This window comes from Neovison vison, chromosome 2 (genome assembly GCF_020171115.1).
Source record: "Neovison vison isolate M4711 chromosome 2, ASM_NN_V1, whole genome shotgun sequence".
NCBI classification, from domain to species: Eukaryota; Metazoa; Chordata; class Mammalia; order Carnivora; family Mustelidae; genus Neogale; species Neogale vison.
The window spans coordinates 201,088,914-201,110,775 of NC_058092.1; the positions used below are offsets into that span (position 1 = coordinate 201,088,914).

The following is a 21,862-nucleotide window of genomic DNA, read 5'->3' on the forward strand; positions in this document are numbered from 1 at the left end:
AAACTATTATTATAGTTGTCAAATATACTCTAAAATCACTGAATATTTTTCATTAAAAATTCTTAAGTAGATTTTGTATCATTCATCTCTGTTTCATGATTTTTGTTATGTTGGTGTAAAGGAATGTTGGAGATACTGTATATATTTTTTCCTGGTAAGTTTCCATGTGCAGAGCACACTGGGATATGTCACTTTGTATTGTCCCTCTAGAAAAACACTGTTGGTTTTGTGTGATTCATTGACAAATTCAAAAAGATGGTGTGACCATCTGTTTTTTATAGCTCCTGAGGGAAGTGGAAAAGGATTGACCCTGAGCTGAGAAGAAGGGCATGCATAAAAGGCATGTGGTGACATTATATATTTATGTATTTTTTCTTTTACACTAGAATACATACTGATTTTACACAAATGTTTTTATTTTTTTATTTTTTAAACAGCTTTTTTTAAAGACTTTTTTTTTAAGTTTATTTGAAAGAGTGAGCGAGTTTGCCTGCTTGAGAAGGGGAAGGTCAGAGGGAGAAGCAGACTCTCTGCTAAGCAGAGAGCCCAGTGCAGGACTTGACCCTGGGACTTCATGATCCTGACCTGAGCCAAAAGCATTTGGTTAACCAACTGAGCCACCCAGGCGCCCAAGTGTTTATGTTTTTAACTGATTCTAGTAGTTTTTAGAAAATTCCTTTGGATTTTAGCTCTTTTATTGTACTATAAAGTCCCCCCCACCTCTTTTTTTAAGTGGGCTCCGTGTGCAGTGTGGAGCACAACACAGGGCCTCAACTCATGACCCTGAGACCAAGACTTGAGTTGAGATCAAGATAACAATTTGGTCATTGGGAAATGGTGAGGAGAAGTGGGTTGGGGGAAATCAGAGTGGGAGACAAACCATGAGAGACTCAGAAACAATCTGAGGGCTTTGGAAGGGAGCGGGGTGAAGGGATGGGTGAGCCTGGTAGTGGGTATTGAGGAGGGCACAGATTGCATGGAGCACTGGGTGTGGTGCATAAACAGTGAATTCTGGAACACTGAAAATAAAATAAAATAAAATGGAAAAAAAAGATAACCGATTGAGCCACCCAGGTGCCCCTATAAAGTTCTCTTTTTTAAGTCTTATCACTTTAGCAGAAAAAAATCTATATATTAAATACAGTAGTGGTAATGTGCTTATTTTGCCTCTTGGCTTAATTTGAACATCTCTAGGAATTTTGCTGTTTGTAAAGTTAAATTTTGGTTGAGGTGGGTGTTTTTCAAAGTTGGGAATACTTCATTGCTATCTAAAAATTCTGTATTGATAATTGTGTTTTATCATTTGTTTATAGCATCTAATGTAAACTACTGATCCTGCAGGTTTTCCTTTAATTCTGTTCCTCTGTGTTCAGGTGTTGTGGCATGTTGGTGATTCCCAGTGTACACCGTGTACATATCTTGGGTTTCCCACAGGCATGTCAAGCTCAGTGTGCTCTCGGGGAACTTCTCTTTATCCCCCACTCCTCTGTGCATCCTGGTCTTCTAAATGTACAGTGAGAGACCGGAGTATGCTTTAGTCCCCTCACTAGATTATGTTCGTACTCCTTTTCAGATCATCTCTCTCTTCCCTCCATCCACATTCACTGTGTTAAGTCCTGCTTTGATCATTCATTAGTATTACAGCTGGTCTCCTTTCTCTTGCTGCTTTTTTTTTCTTTGTATCTGTTAGCTGCTGTACCTAGGCTTCTCATCATGTGCTTCTGATAAAAACAGGCTTAACTTAAAGTTGTTTATTCTGAGTGCCATTCAGGATGTTACAGTTCAACACCACACAAAGGGTAGAAGCGGGCTGCTTCTGGAGCCTGGCACCCTGTAGGGAGGGGTGCAGGGAGGCACGCAGACCTGTGATGACTGTCCCTCAGGGAAGCTGCGACTGGCATCTTTGTCTTCTCCTGGCTGCCTCTTTGTTTTCTGTATTTGTCCTGAGCATCATTGTTGGAATGGGTAGACTCTTTCGTTTATTTTGACCATTTGGAAAGCACATAGAATAGTGTGATTGTTACACCACGCTGATCATCTTTACGGTCAGGCCTTCCAACCTCTGCCCCTGTAGGGATAGCATTGTCAGCCTTGCTTCCCCTCAGAGTCATGCTGCTAGAGGTCCTAAATAAATGTCAGAAAGGATGTGAAGTTCCCAGTTGTGTAAATCTTGCATTAGAATGAGATGTAGGAAGACAGAAAATAGTACTGGAAAGACAAACGAAACAAACTGGCCATTGTGAGGCAGTGAGGGGGATCACTGCAGATGCCTGAAAAAGCAGGCTGGAAAATGTGCTGATGTTAAGAACCCTTACATTCAACCCTCACATTCACAATCTTCTTTGGTCTTTACAATAACCCTGTAAATGGAGTAGAGATTATTAACCTTTCTGTTTTACAGATGAAGGAAACGGAGCCTTTGAAATTCCTTAGTTTGTCCAACATCACATAGTATTCAAGAGTCAAGGCTTGAACTCAGATTTATGATTGCTGATTTTATACTCTTCCTGTTACCTTTCTCAAAACAGAAGAGCGGGTAACAGTGGTATCTTGTGTCATCGGATAATGTCATCAGATAAATGACATAGGGATACCATGAAGAAAAACAGTTTTATCTATCTTTAAAAAAAATTTCAATTAATTAACATGTAATATATTATTAGTTTCAGGGGTAGAGGTCCACTGATCATCTAACCATTCATCAGTCTTATATAAATACCCAGTGCTCATTACCACACCAATTATCCCATCCTCCCAGCCCCCACCCCTCCAGCAACCCTCTGTTTGTTTCCTATGATGTCTCTTATGGTTCTCTGATTTCGTCTTATTTTATTTTTTTTTCTCTTCCTCTATGATCCTCTGTCATGTTTCTCAAATTCCTCGTATCGGTGAGATCATATGATAATTGTCTTTCTCTGATAGACTTATTTTCCTTAGCATGATAGCTTCTAGTTCCATCCACGTCATCGCAAATGACAAAATTTCAGTTTTTTGATGGCTGCATAATATTCCACTGTATATATGTACCACATCTTCTTTATCCACTCATCTGTTGTGAATATCTAAGCTGTTTCCATAGTTTGGCTATTGTGGACATTGCAGCTATAAACGTTTGGGTGCACGTGCCCCTTCGGATTACTGCATTTGTGTCTTTATAGTAAATACCCAGTAGTGCAATTGCTGGATCGTAGGGTAGTCTATTTTCAACTTTTGGAGGAACCTCCATACTGTTTTCCAGAGTGACTGCACCAGCTTGCATTCCCACCAACAGTGTCGGAAGGTTCCCCTTTCTCTATTTCCTCGCCAACATGTGTCGTTTCCTGACTTGTTAATTTTAGCCATTCAGACTGGTATGCGGTGGTATCTCACTTTGGTTTTGATTTGTATTTCCCTGATGCCAAGTGATGTTGAGCACTTTTTCATGTGTCTGTTGGCCATTTGTATGTCTTCTTTGGAGAATGTCTGTTCATGTCTTCTGCCCATGTCTTGATTGGATTATTTGTTCCTTGGGTGTTGAGTTTGATAAGTTCTTTATAGATTTTGGATACTAGCCCTTTATCTGATAATATCATTTGAAAATATCTTCTCCCATTCTATTGGTCATCTTTTGGTTTTGTTGACTGTTTCCTTTGCAGAAGGCTTTTATCTTGACCAAGTCCCAGTAGTTCATTTTTGCCTTGTTTCCCTTGCCTTTATCTAGCAAGAAGTTGCTGTGGCCAAGGTCACAGAGGTTGCTGTCTGTCTTCTCCTCTAGGATTTTGATGGATTCCCGTCTCACATTTAGATCTTTCATCAACTTTTGAGTCTATTTTTGTGTATGGTATAAGGAAATGGTCTAGTTTCATTCTTCTGCATGTGGCTGTCCAGGTTTTCCCACCACTATTTGTTGAAGAGACTGTCTTTTTTCCATTGGGAAAAACTCACATTGCTTTGTCAAAGATTAGTTGACCGTACAGTTGAGGGTCAGTTTATCTATCTTAATTCATAGTAATTACTTATATATTCTTTTTAAAAGCAGCTTTATTGAGATAGAATTCACATTTGTTACAATCCACCTGTTTAAATTCTTTAATTCTATGGCTTTTAGGTATCTTTAAAAATTATGCAACATGACCATAATAAATTTTAGAATATATTTATTACTCTAAAAAGAAACTGTTTTAGCCATCAGCTCCCATTCCTGAGCCCTACCCTAGTCCTTGGCAATCAGTAATCTACATTCTGTTTCTATGATTTGCCTACTCTGGACATTTCATAAAAATGTAATCATAAATTATTTTGTTCTTTCACTTTGTAAAATGCTTTCAGGTTTTATCCATGTTGTAGCATGTATTCATATATCATTCCTTTTTATTGCTAAATAGTATTCCATTATATAGATAACATGTTTTATTTATCCATTTATTAATTTATGGACATTTGTGTTATTTCCACATTTTAAGGAAGATCCAAACTGTTTTCCAAAGCAGCTGCATGTAGTTCCACCAGCACTTTATGAGGACCTCAGTTTCTCCACATCCTTGCCAACACTTATCTGTCTTTAAATATAGTCATAATTGAAGTATATCTCATGGTTTTGATTTGCATTCTCCTATTGGCTAATGATGTTAAATGACCCATTTTTGCTTTTTAAAAGTTTTTATTTTAATTTTAGTTGGTTAACAGTGTTATCTTAGTTTCAGTTTTATAATACAGTAATTCAACACTTCCATGCATCACCCTGTGCTCATCTCCACAAGTGCACTCCTTAATCCCTGTCACCTATTTGACCCATCCTCCCACCTCCCTCTCCTCTAGTAATCTGTATAATTAAGAGTCTCTTGAACAACGCATTTTTCATTGGGTTATTTGTCTATTTATTGTTGAGCTGTGACAGCCCTTTTCATATATTCAACACACAAGACCCTTATTGTATGTTTTGCAAAATGATTTTTTGTGTTCTATGGTTGTCTTTTCACTTTCTTTCTTTCTTTTTTTAAAGATTTTATTTATTTATTTGACAGAGATCACAAGTAGGCAGAGAGAGAGGGGGAAGCAGGCTCTCTGCTGAGCAGAGAGCCCGATGCAGGGCTCGATCCCGGGACCCTAGGATCATGACCTGAGCTGAAGGCAGAGGCTTAACCCACTGAGCCACTCAGGTGCCCCTGTCTTTTCACTTTCTTGATGGTGTCTGTTGAAGCACAAACGTTTTTATTTTGGCAATGTTTAGTTTATTTTTTATTTGTGTGAGATAGGAATCTAAATTCATTTTTTTTGCATATGGAATGGACGGTTCTTTCCCCCATTGAATACTCTTGGAACCCTCGTTGAAAAACCAGTTGACCATAGATATAGATACATGGGCTTATTTGTTGACTCTAAGTTCTGTTCTGTTAATCTATATATCTACCCATATTCTGATTTGATGCTGTCTTGGTTACTATTCCTTTGTAGTAAGTTTTGAAATTGGGAAGTGTGAGTTATCCAACTTTGTTCTTCAAGATTGTTTGAGTATCCTGGGTTCCTCTACTTTCTATACGAATTCCAGGATCAGCTTGTCTAATTTCTGCCCAGAAGTCTGCTGAATTTTTGATAAGGGTTGCTTTATGTGTATAATATAAGTTTTGGGAGAATTGCCACCTTCATAATAGGAAGTCTTCTGTTCTAGTGACATGGAATATCCATTTCTTTCAATATACTTCCCCAATTTTTTAAAGATTTTTTAAAAAACTAATCTCTGCATGCAACATGGGGCTCAAACTCATGACCACAAGAGTTGCATACTCCACCAACTGAATCAGCCAGGTGCCCCCATTTCCATATTCTTAAACACCCAGTTTGTCCATTTCTTCTAGATATGGATGTTTGTATCAGTTGTGCTATATTTTTAGCAGTAGAAATTGAAGTCCTCATGCCTGGATTGTCAGACATAGTGCAGAGGTTTAATTATTGCTCTTCATTACAGATGAATTGATATAAAATGGGTATTTGGTAATCATGCAAAGAAAGTAGTACAAGTAATACCTTCTTTATGCTTTTCACATGAGCCTTCACACAGAAAGTGGCATGGTCTGTTCTGCATTTTGGTTTTTAACATTACATTTTTAAAATAAAGATTTATTTATTTATTTATTTGACAGTGAGAGAGATCACAAGTAGGCAGGGAGGCAGGCGGGGCAGGGGGGAAGCAGGCTCCCTGATGTGGGGCCTGATCTCAGGACTCTGGGATTATGACCTGAACTGAAGGCAGAGGCTTAACCCACTGAGCCACCCAGGTGCCCCTTAACATTATCATTTTTGTCCTAAATACGGCATAGGAGAGGAATTGCTTCAGGCAGACTTTCAGGACTGTTACTTGGAGATAGGGGTTCATATCAGAAGAGTAGCTTAAATGACTGTAAGGAGGGGAGGACCTTCAAAATTCTGCAAAATATTTAAAATCTATTCTCACATTTGTGTCTCTCTGGCATAAATAGTCCTCTTCAGGCTTGTCATGATCATGTACAATGATGTAATAATGATTATTATACTAGAAGCACCAAAGGCAGCTATAGATATGATATATAGTAGGGACTGTAGACATGGTTATTTTGTGTAAGTATTCCAAGAGGCCACATGGAGTTTGCCATCTGTGACAGAGAACTCTGATGCATGAGTGATGAAAAAACTGCTCTCCAGTGACTGTTGTGACCACCCAGACAGCATAAGACAACTCAGCAGTAAGTGCCCCTTATTTTGTGTGATGCAAACATAAATATCCAGACCATTTGCTGGGCACAGTGTTCCATCTTTAGTCAGCCTCATCAAAGGCTTATGATAGAGTAGGTAATGTATAGTATGTGGATACTAACATTTTATTAATTATTGATTGTAATACGTAGACATTAATATCACCTGTATTTTCCTGTTTTATTGGCTATCAGTGATCACCCACCTATTATAACACTAGACTTTTAAAGTGGGTTTTTTTGGAAGATTTTATTTATTTGACAGACAGAGATCACAAGTAGACAGAGAGAGGCAGGCAGAGAGAGAGGAGGAAGCAGACTTCCCGTTAAGCAGAGAGCCCGATGTGGGGCTCAATCCTAGGACCCTGGGATCATGACCGGAGCCTAAGGCAGAGGCTTTAGCCCACTGAGCCACCCAGGCACCCCAACACTAGACTTTTAAGAACAATATTCTTTTTGTTCATTTTCTCGTAGTGTTGATCCCTTCCAGTTTTTATTCCTTCTTGTGGCTTGTTAATCAGAGAATCTGGTGAAAGAAATTAATTCTGTGAGTCCTGTTGCTCATTGGTTTGGTTAGTAACACTGTCAGGGATGGGACCAGCCACACCAACACAGAGCAGAGTTTGGGGAGAGGTGGAATAATTGGCTGCCCTTCAGATGTGACCTTAGGGTTGAGTAGAATAAATGGCCACTCATCAAGTATGACCTCAGACTTGTCAAGCCCTGTTGTTTACGCTCCCTGCCTGTTGTCCCACCCTCCAATGCATGGTTAGTTAAGTGAAAATCCCCAAATCAGAGATTCATTGTTTGGTTTAATGCTTCCATCCTTTGTTAAAATTCAAATAGCATGAAACATTACTACATTAAAGTTAATGGATAATTTGGATATATAATTGGTTTTATGTACAGAGTTTGATAAATTTCAGTGGGGACAGTGTTGGGGGGATAGAAAACATAAAATTCAGTTACCAGGTACTTTGGAGGAATGTAAAAGAGAACCAGAAAAAAGACAGGTGTGCCTGGAATCATTGGACTTAGAAACTATTATTTTACCTAAGGGCAGCCTTTTCAAGATACCAGAAATATTCTGATGACATTCTTCCCTGGAAAATTCCTTAGAACAGGATTAGCACTGTAGGCTATGAGCCAAATCTAGCCTGCCATTTGTTTTTGTAAGTAAAGTTTTACTGGAACATAACCATTCCCATTCATTTACACACTTACTGTGGCTGCTTTCATGCTACAACAGCAAAACTGAGTAATTAAGAAAAAAATATATGGCCCACAATGCCTAAAGTATTTACTCTCTGGCCCTTTGTAGGAAAAGTTTGCCGACAACTGGTTTAAACAGTCTAGACTTTCAGAAGGTTAAGCAGAGATCATAAATCTTTTAAATTTATTCTAGAGTTTTTAACCTTTAATCCTACCAATTTTCTAGGGCAGTGGTTTTAAGGAAAGATGACTACTTTAGTCAGAATGAATGCCTTTTCAAGAAAAAAATTTGATTTCAGAAATACTCTTAAAATAAAGGATGACACTGCCGTTAAAACGTAGTGGACAATGGAAAAGTAATATCTCATTATATCTGTACCTGACCCACAGCCTCTTTCAGGGGTTTCCATCTTATTATATGAGAAAAATATTAAAATTTCCCCCATAAAACACTTATCTTCTGTTGTTTTTGGATACCAAGTATTTATGTCAGATATTGTAACTGATTCAAATACGAATGTAAGAGTATAAATATAAAATGCTAATCTCACTGTTGGAAATTTGAAGTGTTCTAGCTCATTTATGTCTTGTATCCTCCCTCTCAGCTTGACGTCGATGGCCCAAAATGACTCTACCACTGGAGACTCTCTTCGGTAAAGACGACAACCAGACAGGAGGCTGGGATGAGCATGCCACTGCATCAGATCTCTGCCATTCCAACCCAGGATGTCGCCTCTGCTAGAGTCTACAGAAGTAAGACCAAAGAAAAGGAGAGGGAAGAGCAGGTATTAGGAGAATGTTTTTTCAGTTTCATCATTTTTTATTATGTGTGGTCTAGAATGATAAGCTCTGACGATCGAGGTTTTCTCCAGTAATAAACTAAAATATAGTATATTTCTCCAGTAATATACTAAAAATTACACTAAAAAGGTGTAAATAGTTGGGCTCAGAAGTTTTCTCTAGGGGCACCTGGGTGGCTCAGTGGGTTAAAGCCTCTGCCTTCAGCTCAGGTCATGATCCCAGGGTCCTGGGATCAAGCCCCACATAGGGCTCTCTGCTCGGCAGGGGGCCTGCTTCTCTTCCTCTCTCTCTGCCTGCCTCTCCGCCTACTTGTGATCTCTCTGTCAAATAAATAAATAAAATATTAAAAAAAAAACTTAAAAAAAAGAAGTTTTCTCTATAGGTTTCTAGGTTTCAGATTTTGGTATCAAGGTATTCTGCTATGGTTATACACGACTTATGTATCTTCATTGCCTACAATGGTATGATTATTTCTGATATATCTCTGAGAACAAGTTCTTTGATTCTCAGAACATGGTGCAAAGGGTAAATTAATTTGAACAAAGATTTTATAAATACCTCGTATGTACTAGTCCCTGTTTGCTGCAAGAGTATCATAGTTAACAGCACAGAGCCTGTCTCTGCCCTCATATGGCTCTTGATCTGGTCTAACAGTTAAAATGCATTAGAGTCTAAAAACAAGGCCAGTGATGGAGGAATGCAGGACCACCAAATTCCATCCCAAGGGGTCAGGAATAGCTTCCTAGAGAAAATGACATTTACATAGAGAACCTGAAGGGTGACCTGGAGTTAGCTAAAGAAAGGTAGAGTGTCCCAATTGGAAGACATATCATATGCTGAAAGCTCAGAGGCTAAAGCAAGGTGGGTTTGGAGGGATTAAAATAGAATTACTGGAACATAAAGGGTAGTGGCAGGATGGGAGGTTGGAAGAGGAATAAGGAATAGATATTCCTTATAAGAAATTTGGGTTTATCTTTGCAGAATGAATGGTCAAATTTGTGTTCTTAAAACTTTTCACTCAGACTGGAGTTCAGAGAGGGAATTAATTGAGTGGTAGACAGACTAGTTAGAGGATTATTTAATAGCCTACTTAGGCCAAGTTTGGCAAACTTTCTCTATAAAGAGGCAGATGGTAAATGTTTTAGACCTGGTGGGCCAGTCACATCTCCCTAATTCTGTCATTGTAGCATGAAAATAGCCAAAGATAATATATAAATGAGTGGTCATGACTGTGTGCCAGTAAAACTTTACTTGCAAAAACAGGTGACAGGCGAGATGTGGCCTTTAGGCTGTAGTTTGCCAGTTCCTGGTCTAAGGAAAAGGTGATGGTGACTTTGTCTAGGGTAGGGTAGTGGGGATAGAGAGATACTTAGTTTATTCATCCACTGAGCTTGGTAATTGCATGTGGGGTGAGAATAGGGAGTCATCCCTGATTCCTCCTACTTTCTCCTCACCTTTACCATGTGCTGTGTAGACACATGCTCATTAGTTCTGATAGCCTTCCTATTTTGTAGTAAATCTTTGCTGAAGTCTCTAGAGAATCCTTGTTAAGTCAAAAAGTAATGTCTTGTTTGAAGTTGAGTCATTATAGTTGATGGGACACCACTCTTTGCCTTATTACATGAATAATGAAAAAAAAAACCCAACCCTGTATCTATCATATCATAGTTCTTGAAGTACATGGACTATGGAAAATGAGAAGGTACCATATAACTTAAAATAGGTCTCTATATTCTTAGTTTGTGTTTTCCTTTTTTCAGTTGTTTGTGTTGTCAGTCTGCACCCTTTCTATTTTGCTGAGCTCTTAGGAGTGTGGCCAGCATTAATTGAAAGGCTGACCAGGAGTGGTGCTGGTGTAGATGGGTTTTGGATATTTCATTTTCGGTATTTCAGTTTTTCCTTGATTTGCTGGAGATGGGAGAAGGCCTGTTTTCCCATATTCTTTCAGTTTTCATTTAAGCTAATAGTCTTCATTTAAGATTCATTTAAATTAATGGTCTTTTCTTGTAACTCTTTAGTCCAAATGGATTTTTTAAAAAATGATTTTATTTATTTATTTGACAGACAGAGATCACAAGTAGGCAGAGAGAGAGGGGGAAGCAGGCTCCCCGCTGAGCAGAGAGCCCGACGCAGGGCTCAATCCCAGGACCCTAGATCATGACCTGAGCCGAAGGCACCGGCTTAACCCACTGAGCCACCCAGGCGCCCCCAAATGGATTTTTAAATACGACCACATGGAACATTTTTTAGTTCTAGGGTCCTTGCCTATACCAAATACAGGTTGATCTGTCCCTGTTCAGTGCAGTGTCAAATTTGGACACCAGATGGCAGGATTTTTTGAGATATATATGTATTACTTGTTTGGAAAAAAGGAAGAAGTCCAACATTTTAGGCCAGGAAGGGAGATTCATTTGGATGTAAAACCCTATTGCAGATTTGTTGTAGTGGGTATTTAGTAAATACTTAGTCAGTTGATCTATTGGATGGGGATTTTAAGGTTTAAATAAGTAGCACTAATGACTATGTTCATGGAGTTGGGATTTTAATCGGTATTGAGAAGAGGCACCATTCTGTGCCACTTTAGTGTGGGGAATAGTTTGGACACCTGATGGCATTGTGAGAGTTCGGGGAATCAGGGTGCCAAGGTAAGGCTGCAGGCAGTGGGGTTGCAGCCCAGACAGGAGCTTGAAGTTTTGGCAGCAGCTGGCACGTTGTTGAAAATGATTTTTTTGGGTGTCTAGGTTTTGCAGTGTGGTATCAGAATTGATTTGGAAGGCACATTTTGTCCATTGGAGTCTGTTTTCCTTTATCCAGTTTCCCTGGCCCAGTGAGTTCACAACAGAATTCTTTGGTATGATTTCTGATCCTCTGTGTTTGGAGAGGAGGGGAGGAGACACCCTTCCTTCCTGCTCATTACTCACTGTTCTCAGAGTTGCAAAGGTTGAACTTAATCTCACAGTTTCTGGAATAACATGAGACAGTTCATTACATCAATAATAGTTTTATTCCTTCTGAATCTTGTAAGGAGGAAGGGCCTTGCAGTTTACCCGGAATCAAATAATATAACTCTTAATGTTGACAGTTTTACTTAGATTTATCAGGTACATGATTTTATAGCATCCATTGCATGAGCCCATATCTGTACAGTTCCAAAAAGAGATAATGACTTACAGAGCAGTCAATACGGTTGATGAATGAATGAATGAATTTACTTTTAATGGTGTGGGGACCACTGTGGAATTAAGAGGAATGTTTTATAATAAAAAGATTTCTGCTACTCTTGCTTATGAACTGGATAGATGTTTTTTGAGAATTTTATTTTTCTTAGTGTTTTATAAGTATCAATCTGTCACCTTCCAGACTCTGGTCTGCATTTAGAAACCTGATATGGAGGTTATTTGCACTCCATCTATAAGGAATATATTCTTCATAGTTTTTTGGGAAAGTATTTTTTTATAGTTTAGAAAGTTGTTAATTTCTTATCAAAACTAAATCTGTCTTGTGGTTTGATAGGTCCTGTTACATTTTTTAATATTTTTTTTGCTTTATTTCATTTTTAAATAGCCTTATTACATTATAATTGACATGCAATAACATATTTAAAATGTACAGCATCTTCTCAAGCAAGATTGTGAACATATCCATCACTCACAAGTTTCCTCATGCCTCTACTCAAGCAGTCATTGATCTGCTTTCTTTCACTGTAGATTAGTTCGCATTTTCTAGGGTTTTATAGGGATGGAGTTACATATTACGTACTTTTTTAAATTTAGTTTTTTTCAGAGATTCTTTTGAGATTCATCCAAGTCGTGTATGTCAATAGTTATGTCCTTTTCTTACTTATTTACATTTAAAAAAATTAAATTTAATTAATATATAGTATATTATTAGTTGCAGAGGTAATTTAGTGATTCTTCAGTTGCATGAGCACCCATTACTCATTATATCAGGTGCCCTCCTTGATGCCCATCACCCAGTTACCACATCCCCTTACCCACCTCCCCTCTAGCAGCTTTCAGCTTCTTTCCTGTAGTTAAAGAGTCTCTTACGGTTTGTCCTACTCTGTTTCCTGTTATTTTTCCTTCCCTTCCCCTATGTGTATCTGTTTTGTTTCTTAAAGTCCACATTTGAATGCAATCATATATTTGTCTTTCTCTGACTGACTTAATTTTGCTTAGTATAATATCCTCTAGTTCCATCCATGTCATTGCAAATGGCAAGATTTCATTCTTTTTGATGGCTGAGTTATATTCCTGTGTGTGTGTGTGTGTGTGTGTGTGTACCAAGTTGTGTCCTTTTCTTGCTGAGTAGTATTCATTGTATGGATTTATCATAATTTGTTTATTCATTCTCCTGTTGATGGACATCTGGGTTGTTTCCTATTTTGGGTTGCTATGATTAAGGCTACTCTTAACATTCATATAAGCCCTTGTATGGACATATATTTCCTTTCCCTTGGGTAAATACTTAGTAGTGGAAACATATGGTAGATGTATGTTTAACTTTTTAAGGTACTGACAAACTGTTTTCGAAAGTGATTGTACCCTTTTACATTCCTGCCAGAAGGAGGGGAGTTCCACTTCTTCTGCATCTCTGCCAACACTTGATATGGTCTGTCTTTTTAATTTTAACATCTAATAGGTATATACTGGCATCTCATTGTGATTTTAATTTACCTTTCCCTCATGAATAATGATGTGGAACATCTTTTCATTCTTATGTCCTTTTTGTTGAAGAGCCTCTTTAAATCTTTTGTCCACTTAAAAAATTGGTGGCTATTTTTCTTTTGTCTAATTTTGAGCATTCTGTATGTATTCTAGATACAAGTCCTTTATCAGATAAATGCTTTACAGATGTTTTCTCCCAGGGACTGGATTGTCTTTTAATGTTCCTGCCAGTGTCTTTTGAAGAGTAAAGTTTGGTTTTAACTTTTTAAATTTTGGTGAAGTCAAATTTATCCTTTTTCCCTTGTATTTATTGTACTTTTGGTGTTCTATTAAGAAAGCTTTACTTGGGACACCTGGGTGGCTCAGTGGGTTAAGCCTCTGCCTTCAGCTCAGGTCATGGTCTCAGGGACCTGGGATTGAGCCCTGCATTGGGCTCTCTGCTCAGTGGGGAGCCTGCTTCCCCCCCCTCTCTGCCTGCCTCTCTGCCTACTTGTGATCTCTCTCTCTCTCTCTGTCAAATAAATAAAATCTTAAAATAAAAAAAGAAAGCTTTACTTAACCCAAAGGTGCAAATAGTATCTTAGAACACTTATAGTTTTGGTTTTACCCATATGTCTGGAATCTGTTTTGAATTAATTTTTGTATATTATATGGAGTATATATCCAATATAGTTTTTTTTGTAAATATCCAGTTACTCCAATCCACAGTTTGGGGTGCCTGGGTGGCTCAGTGGGTTAAGCTTCTGCTTTCGGCTCAGGTCATGATGTCAGGGTCCTGAGATCGAGTCCCGCATCGGGCTGTCCACTCAACGGAGAGCCTGCTTCTCCCTCTCTCTCGGCCTCTCTGCCTACTTGTGATCTCTCTCTCTGTCAAATAAATAAATAAAACCTTAAAAAAAACTTTAAAAAAAGATATCTTTGTCTATAGATATATAGATATAGATATGAGATTTATTATAGGACTTGGCTCACATGATTATGGAGGCTGAGAAATCCTTCCACCTGCAGTCTGTAAACTGGAGAACCAGGAAGTTTGATGGTGTCATTTACTCCAAATCCAAAGGCCTCAGAACCAGGGAAGCAAATGTTAGAGTCTCAGTTTGATTACAGAACTGGAGTCCGAGGGCCTGAGAAGCAGGTGTGCTGATATCCAAGGGCAGAATAAGATGGACTTGGTAGCTCAAGCAAACAGCACATACACCCTTCCTCTGCCTTTTGTTTTATTCAGTCCCTCAGTGGATTTGGATAATGCCCACCTGCTTTGGGGGCATTCAAATGTTAATATCTTCTGGAACTGCTCCTATAGATGCATCCAGAAATAATGTTTTACCAGCTATCTGGGCATTCCTTAGCATGGTCAAGTTGACACATAAAAATAACCATCACAGTTTGTTAATATTGCAAAGTATACTGGTTAGTGTTTTTTTTTTTTTTTAATGTTAAACCAACCCTACATTTCTGGTATAAACCACACTTGTTTATACTGTATGAACTTTCTTTAAAAAAAGATTTTTTTTTTTTAAAGATTTTATTTATTTATTTGACAGAGAGAAATCACAAGTAGGCAGAGAGGCAGGCAGAGAGAGAGAGAGGGAAGCAGGCTCCCTGCTGAGCAGAGAGCCCGATGCGGGACTCGATCCCAGGACTCCGAGATCACGACCTGAGCCGAAGGCAGCGGCCTAACCCACTGAGCCACCCAGGCGCCCCTAAAAAAAGATTTTATTTGTTTATTTGACAGAGAGAGAAGGAACACAAGCAGGGGGGAGGGGTAGAGGAAGAGGGAAAAGCAGGCTCCTCCAGTGAGCAGGGACCTGGAGACTGACTTCAGCCAGAGGCAGATGCTTAATGACTGAGCCACCCAGGCGCCCTGTATTGTATTAACTTTTTTATATATGGTTGGATTTGAATTGCTAGAATTCTTGTCTAGAATTTTTGCATCTATGTTTGAAAGGGATATTGGTCTGTAGTTTTCTTTGATTGTAATGTCTTTGTCTGATTTTGTCATAAGGACAATACTGGCCTCATTCAATGATTAAGGAATTGTTTCCTCCTCTTGAGTATTTTAGAAGAGTTTAAATAGAATTGGTATTATTATTTCTAATTTAAGATTTGGTAGAAATAACCAGTGAAGCCATCTGGCTCTGGAAAATTTTTTTTAAAAAGATTTATTTATTTATTTTGGAGAGAGCACATGGGTGTAAAGGATGGGGAGGGGCAGAGAAAGAGAATCTCAAGCAGGCTCCTCGGTGAGTGCAGAGCCCAGTGTGGAGCTCGGTCTCATGACCCTGAGATCATGACCCGAGCCGAAATCAAGAGTCAGATAGTCAACTGACTGAGCCACCCAGGTGCTCCTTGAAATTTTTTGTGAGCAAATTTTAAACTAAAGTCTCAATATTTTTAATAGAAGGTCATTTAGGTTATCTATTTCTTTTCTCATATACTTTGATAATTTGTGTCTTTTATGGAATTGGTCAGTTTCATTGTTGAATTTATTGACATAAAATTGCTTATAATGTTCCCTTGTAGTCTTAGTCCATTCTGCACTGTTATAATAAAAAATACCACAGACTTTATGGTTTATAAACAGTAGAAATTCATCTCTCATAGTTCTGTAGTCCCAGATCAAGGTGCCAGCATGATCCAGGGTAAGAGCCTTCTGGGTTGCAGACATCTCACGATAGCCTCATGTGGCAGAAGAGGTGAGGGATATCTCTGAGGCCTCTTTCCATTCATGGAAAGAGCTCTCATGCAAAGTCCCCACTTCTTAGTATAATCACATGGGCATTAGAATTTCAACATATGAATATGAATTTTGGGAGAGACACAAACATTCATCTGTGGCACTGATTATCCTTTTTTCTTGATCATCTGGTCACAAGTTTATTAGTTTAACTGATTTCAAAGAATTCTTTCAGTTTCATAGATTTTCTCTGTTGTTGTTTTCTGTTTTTTCATTTCATTTCCTCTATTTTCTTTGAGTTTAATTGGCTCTTCTCTTTCTAACTTCTTAAGGTATAAGCCAACGTTATTTATTTAAAACCTTCCTTATTTTCCTTTTTTTTTTTTTGAGAACTTTCTTATTTTCTAAGGTAGGTATTTAGAAATTATAAGTTTCCCAATTTCTGCTTTTGTGGCATCTGGAAAATTTTGTTTTTTGAGTTTCATTTTTATTTGGTTCAAATACTTTCTAATTTCCCTTCAATTTCTTCTTTGATCCATGGGTGTCTTTAAGTGTTACTTAATTTTCAAAATTTCTGGACTTTCCAGATATCTTGCTCTTATTTATTTCTAATTTGATTCCATTTTGGTCTGTAAGCATATTTTGAATAAGTTAAGTCCTTTAAATTTATTGAAGCTTGTTCCATGGCACAAAACACGGTCTCTTTTTGTAAATGTGCAGTGTACTAACTTTAGACGAATGTATATTTCTCTCTTGTTGGATGGTGTGTTCTGTGAATATCAATCAGGTCAAGTTGTTTGGTAATGTTTTCCAAGTCTACTGTATCCTAGAGTCTAGTTGCTCTGTTAGTTGAAAGAGTGGCAGTGAAGTTGCTGACTATAATTCTAGCTTTGTGTTATTTTTCCCAATTTTGCTACATGTTTTTGATGCTCTGCTATTAGGTGTATAAACATTTAGGATTGTTTGGTCTTATTTTTTTTTTTTAAAGATTTTTTATTTATTCATTTGACAGAGAGAGATCACAAGTAGGCAGAGAGGCAGGCAGAGAGAGAGAGGAGGAAGCAGGCTTCCCGCTGAACAGAGAGCCCGACGTGGGACTCGATCCCAGGACCCTGAGATCATGACCTGAGCCGAAGGCAGCGGCTTAACCCACTGAGCCACCCAGGCGCCCTTGTTTGGTCTTCTTGATAAATTAATCCTTTACGATTATGAAATGACTATCTTTATCACGGCAATAATAATTGTTGGTCTGAAAGCTACTTTGTTAATACTATAGGCACTGCATCTTTCTTTTGGTAAGTGTTAGCAAAGCATCATCTTTTCTGTCTTTCCACTTTTAACTCATTTGTGTCTTTATATATATATATTTATTTATTTTTTCAATTTATTTATTTTCAGAAAAACAGTATTCATTATTTTTTCACCACACCCAGTGCTCCATGCAAGCCGTGCCCTCTATAATACCCACCACCTGGTACCCCAACATCCCACCCCCCTGCCACTTCAAACCCCTCAGATTGTTTTTCAGAGTCCATAGTCTCTCATGGTTCACCTCCCCTTCCAATTTACCCAAATTTCCTTCTCCTCTCTAACACCCCTTGTCCTCCATGCTATTTGTTATGCTCCACAAATAAGTGAAACCATATGATAATTGACTCTCTCTGCTTGACTGATTTCACTCAGCATAATCTCTTCCAGTCCCGTCCATATTGCTACAAAAGTTGGGTATTCATCCTTTCTGATGGAGGCATAATACTCCATAGTGTATATGGACCACATCTTCCTTATCCATTCATCCGTTGAAGGGCATCTTGGTTCTTTCCATAGTTTGGCGACTGTGGCCATTGCTGCTATAAACATTGGGGTACAGATGGCCCTTCTTTTCACGACATCTGTGTCTTTGGGGTATATACCCAGGAGTGCAATTGCAGGGTCATAGGGAAGCTCTATTTTTAATTTCTTGAGGAATCTCCACACTGTTCTCCAAAGAGGCTGCACCAACTTGCATTCCCACCAACAGTGGAAGAGGGTTCCCCTTTCTCCACATCCTCTCCAACACACACACACACGTTGTTTCCTGTCTTGTTAATTTTGGCCATTCTAACTGGTGTAAGGTGATATCTCAATGTGGTTTTAATTTGAATCTCCCTGAGGGCTAATAATGATAATCATTTGTGTCTTTATATTTAAAGTGGTCTTTATATAAGCAGCATATTGTTGGGTCTTTTTAAAAAATCTAGTCTGACAATCTCTACTCTTTATTTAGGTGTTTGGACCATTTATATTTAAAGACATTATTGCTGCAGTTGGGTTAAGTTTTCCTGTTTGTTTTCTGTTTGTCTCATCTGCCTTTGTTCCCCTTCTTATCCCTTTTAGCCTTTATAAATTCTTGGTTGGCTTATAAGCTATAACTCTTTACTTTAATGGTTTTTTTAAAAAGATTTTATTTATTTATTTGACAGAGAGATACAAGTAGGCAGAGAGGCAGGCAGAGAGAGAGAGAGGAGGAAGCAGGCTTCCCGCTGAGCAGAGAGCCCGACGTGGGACTCGATCCCAGGACTCTGAGACCATGACCTGAGCTGAAGGCAGCGGCTTAACCCACTGAGCCACCCAGGCGCCCTACTTTAATGGTTTTTTAATTAAAAAATTTTTTCAAGTACATTTTTAACTTGTCACAGTCTACCTTCAAGTGATATTATATTACCTCAAGTATACTATGTATTTCTCTCCTCCTGGCTTTTATGGTATTGTTGTCATACATCTTTCTTATGTATATGCTATAAATCCCAGTGTCATTGTAAAACATTTTTAAAGAGATTAATATAGTAAGAAAAATATCTGTTTACTCTCATAAATACCATTTCTGTTGTTCACTATCTCTTTGGGAAGGACTTTAACATTTCTTATAGTGTGAGTTGGCTGGTAAAGAATTTTTCAGCTTTTTTCCCTCTTTTTTTGTTTCCCTCATTTTCTTTTTAAGATTTATTTATTTATTTTAGAGAGAGATGGTAGGGACAGGGGCAGAGGGAGAGAATCTTCAAGCAGACTCTCTACTGAGCATGGAGCCTGATCTGGGGCTTGATAGCATAACCCATGAGATCATGACCTGAGCTGAAACCAAGAGGTGGATGCTCAACTGACTCAACAACTCAGGCATCCCCTATTCCCTTCATATCTTGTATCTGGGGTTTGTTGAACTTTGTGGATCTGTGAGTTCATGGTTTCCATTAATTTGAAATTTTTTCAAATATTCTTCTCTCTGCCTTCTTTTGGGACTCCGTTTCACACATTAACTCTTGGAAGATGTCCAGTGTTAATGCTTACATTTTAAAAAATTTTATGTTTTCTTTCTGTGTTTTATTTTGGATCATTCTAATTGCTGTGTTTGAGTTTATTAATCTTTTTCCACGTCTAATCTGTTAATCTTTTTAGTGTATTTTTCATCTCATGGTATAGTTATTGTCTCTAGAAGTTTAGTTTGGATTCTTTCTTCATATCTTCCATATCTCTGTTAAATTTTTTGATCATGTGATCCAAATTGAACTTTAAAAAATTTATTTAAGAATAAAACTGACTTAAGATACCAAGTGATGGATATCTTTGTAGACTTTTTTCTTTCTCTAATTTTAGCCTACGTGGGGTATCTACTTGATTAACTGAGGTTTTTCTATATTTCATTATCAGGTCTCTTTTTTACACAGTTTCACTGTTTAAAAAAAATCCACGTTTTTCTCATTCTTTTGTCTCCTTTCCCCATTATATGATTTTTTTCCTATCCTTGGGCATACTTTATTTTATTTTTGAAAGATATGAGAGACTGTGGACTCTGAGAAACAAACTGGGGGTTTTGGAGGGGAGGGGGATGGGAGGTTGGGTGAGCCCGGTGGTGGGTATTAAGGAGGGCACATATTGCATGGAACACTGAGTGTGGTGCATAAACAATGAATCTTGGAACACTGAAAAAAATAATAAAATAAAATAAAAAAAATTTATTATTTGACAGAGCTCACATATGTCACACACACGCAGGGGAAATGGCAGGCAGAGGGTGGAGCAGGCTCCTGGCTGAGCAGGGACCCTGATAAGGGTCTTGATCTCAGGATCCTGTGACATGACCTGAGCTGAAGGCAGACCCTTAACTGGCTGAGCCACGCAAATGCCCCACTTAGACCTATTTTAAAATACCCTTCTGTTCATTTAAGTAGGATTTTTAACATGTACTCTTAAAAGTCTAAAAGGCAAATTTTGTACTTGGCTACCAAATTTATGTTTAGAAATGCACATTTCATTTGACAATATGTGTAAATTATTTTCCAGAATGATGTCCATTTTACCCTGTTACTGACAGGTCCACTGTAAGCAACAGCATTATTTCTAATCAGTTTAAGGAGAGGGATTTAATATAGCGAAGTAGTATATGCTTACAAAATAATTGAACGGCTGGAGGAGCAGTCTGGGTTTCCAGGAACAGCTAATCCCTGCACTCTTGGGACTGTTCTGCAGAGATCAGCTGGCAAATTAAAATTGTTATTGCCATTTCTGGTGAAGAAATCACTACCTTAACCGTAGTTGGAATAGCTGCCACATTGCTACAGACTTTGCTGAAGTGGGAAGAAGCTGCTGGCTCTAGAGCCACTCACTTTTGCCATGATCTGGCAAAGTGGATGCTCTACCCTCTGTTTTTCACCCCCACATATCATCTCCCAATCAAAACACTGAGTGTGAGTGCATTGAATAAGCACAATCCGATTATGCCTGGACCCATATTGCAAGATTGTTCAGAAAATACAGTTTTAAATTTTCTACTTTATATCCTTTTGAGATGAGATGTGTATGGATACTGAATGAACTGGCCTGCCTTATGGTAGTTTTGGAAAAAGGCAAACAAAGGTAATTCAGTGAATAGCTTACATTGAAACAGTAGGAAAAGAAAGTACTATTTTCTTTTTTTTTTATTTTTGTAAGATTTTATTTATTTATTTATTTTTTCAATTTATTTATTTTCAGAAAAACAGTATTCATTATTTTTTCACCACACCCAGTGCTCCATGCAAGCCGTGCCCTCTCTAATACCCACCACCTGGTACCCCAACCTCCCACCCCCCCGCCACTTCAAACCCCTCAGATTGTTTTTCAGAGTCCATAGTATCTCATGGTTCACCTGCCCTTCCAATTTACCCAAATTCCCTACTCCTCTCTAACACCCCTTGTCCTCCATGCTATTTGTTATGCTCCACAAATAAGTGAAACCATATGATAATTGACTCTCTCTGCTTGACTGATTTCACTCAGCATAATCTCTTCCAGTCCCGTCCATATTGCTACAAAAGTTGGGTATTCATCCTTTCTGATGGAGGCATAATACTCTGTAGTGTATATGGACCACATCTTCCTTATCCATTCATCCGTTGAAGGGCATCTTGGTTCTTTCCATAGTTTGGCGACTGTGGCCAATCCTGCTATAAACATTGGGGTACAGATGGCCCTTCTTTTCACGACATCTGTGTCTTTAGGGTATATACCCAGGAGTGCAATTGCAGGGTCATAGGGAAGCTCTATTTTTAATTTCTTGAGGAATCTCCACACTGTTCTCCAAAGAGGCTGCACCAACTTGCATTCCCACCAACTGTGTAAGAGGGTTTCCCTTTCTCCACATCCTCTCCAACACATGTTGTTTCCTGTTTTGTTAATTTTGGCCATTCTAACTGGTGTAAGGTGATATCTCAATGTGGTTTTAATTTGAATCTCCCTGAGGGCTAATGATGATGAGCATTTTTTCATGTGTCTGATAGCCA

At 38.3% G+C, this 21,862-nt stretch overlaps 1 protein-coding gene across 3 annotated transcripts in view; it reads left to right on the plus strand.

The window, feature by feature from the left end:
- The window catches only part of MARCHF8 (membrane associated ring-CH-type finger 8), a 124,397-nt gene that overhangs the window by 38,321 nt on the left and 64,214 nt on the right, over positions 1 to 21,862 (plus strand). For all 3 annotated transcript variants that reach the window (XM_044240031.1, XM_044240033.1, XM_044240032.1), the window contains exon 2: positions 8,525 to 8,704. In XM_044240031.1, coding sequence (XP_044095966.1) covers positions 8,603 to 8,704 — 102 coding nt within the window. In that variant the 5' untranslated portion in view covers positions 8,525 to 8,602. The remainder of the gene's footprint in view (positions 1 to 8,524; positions 8,705 to 21,862) is intronic.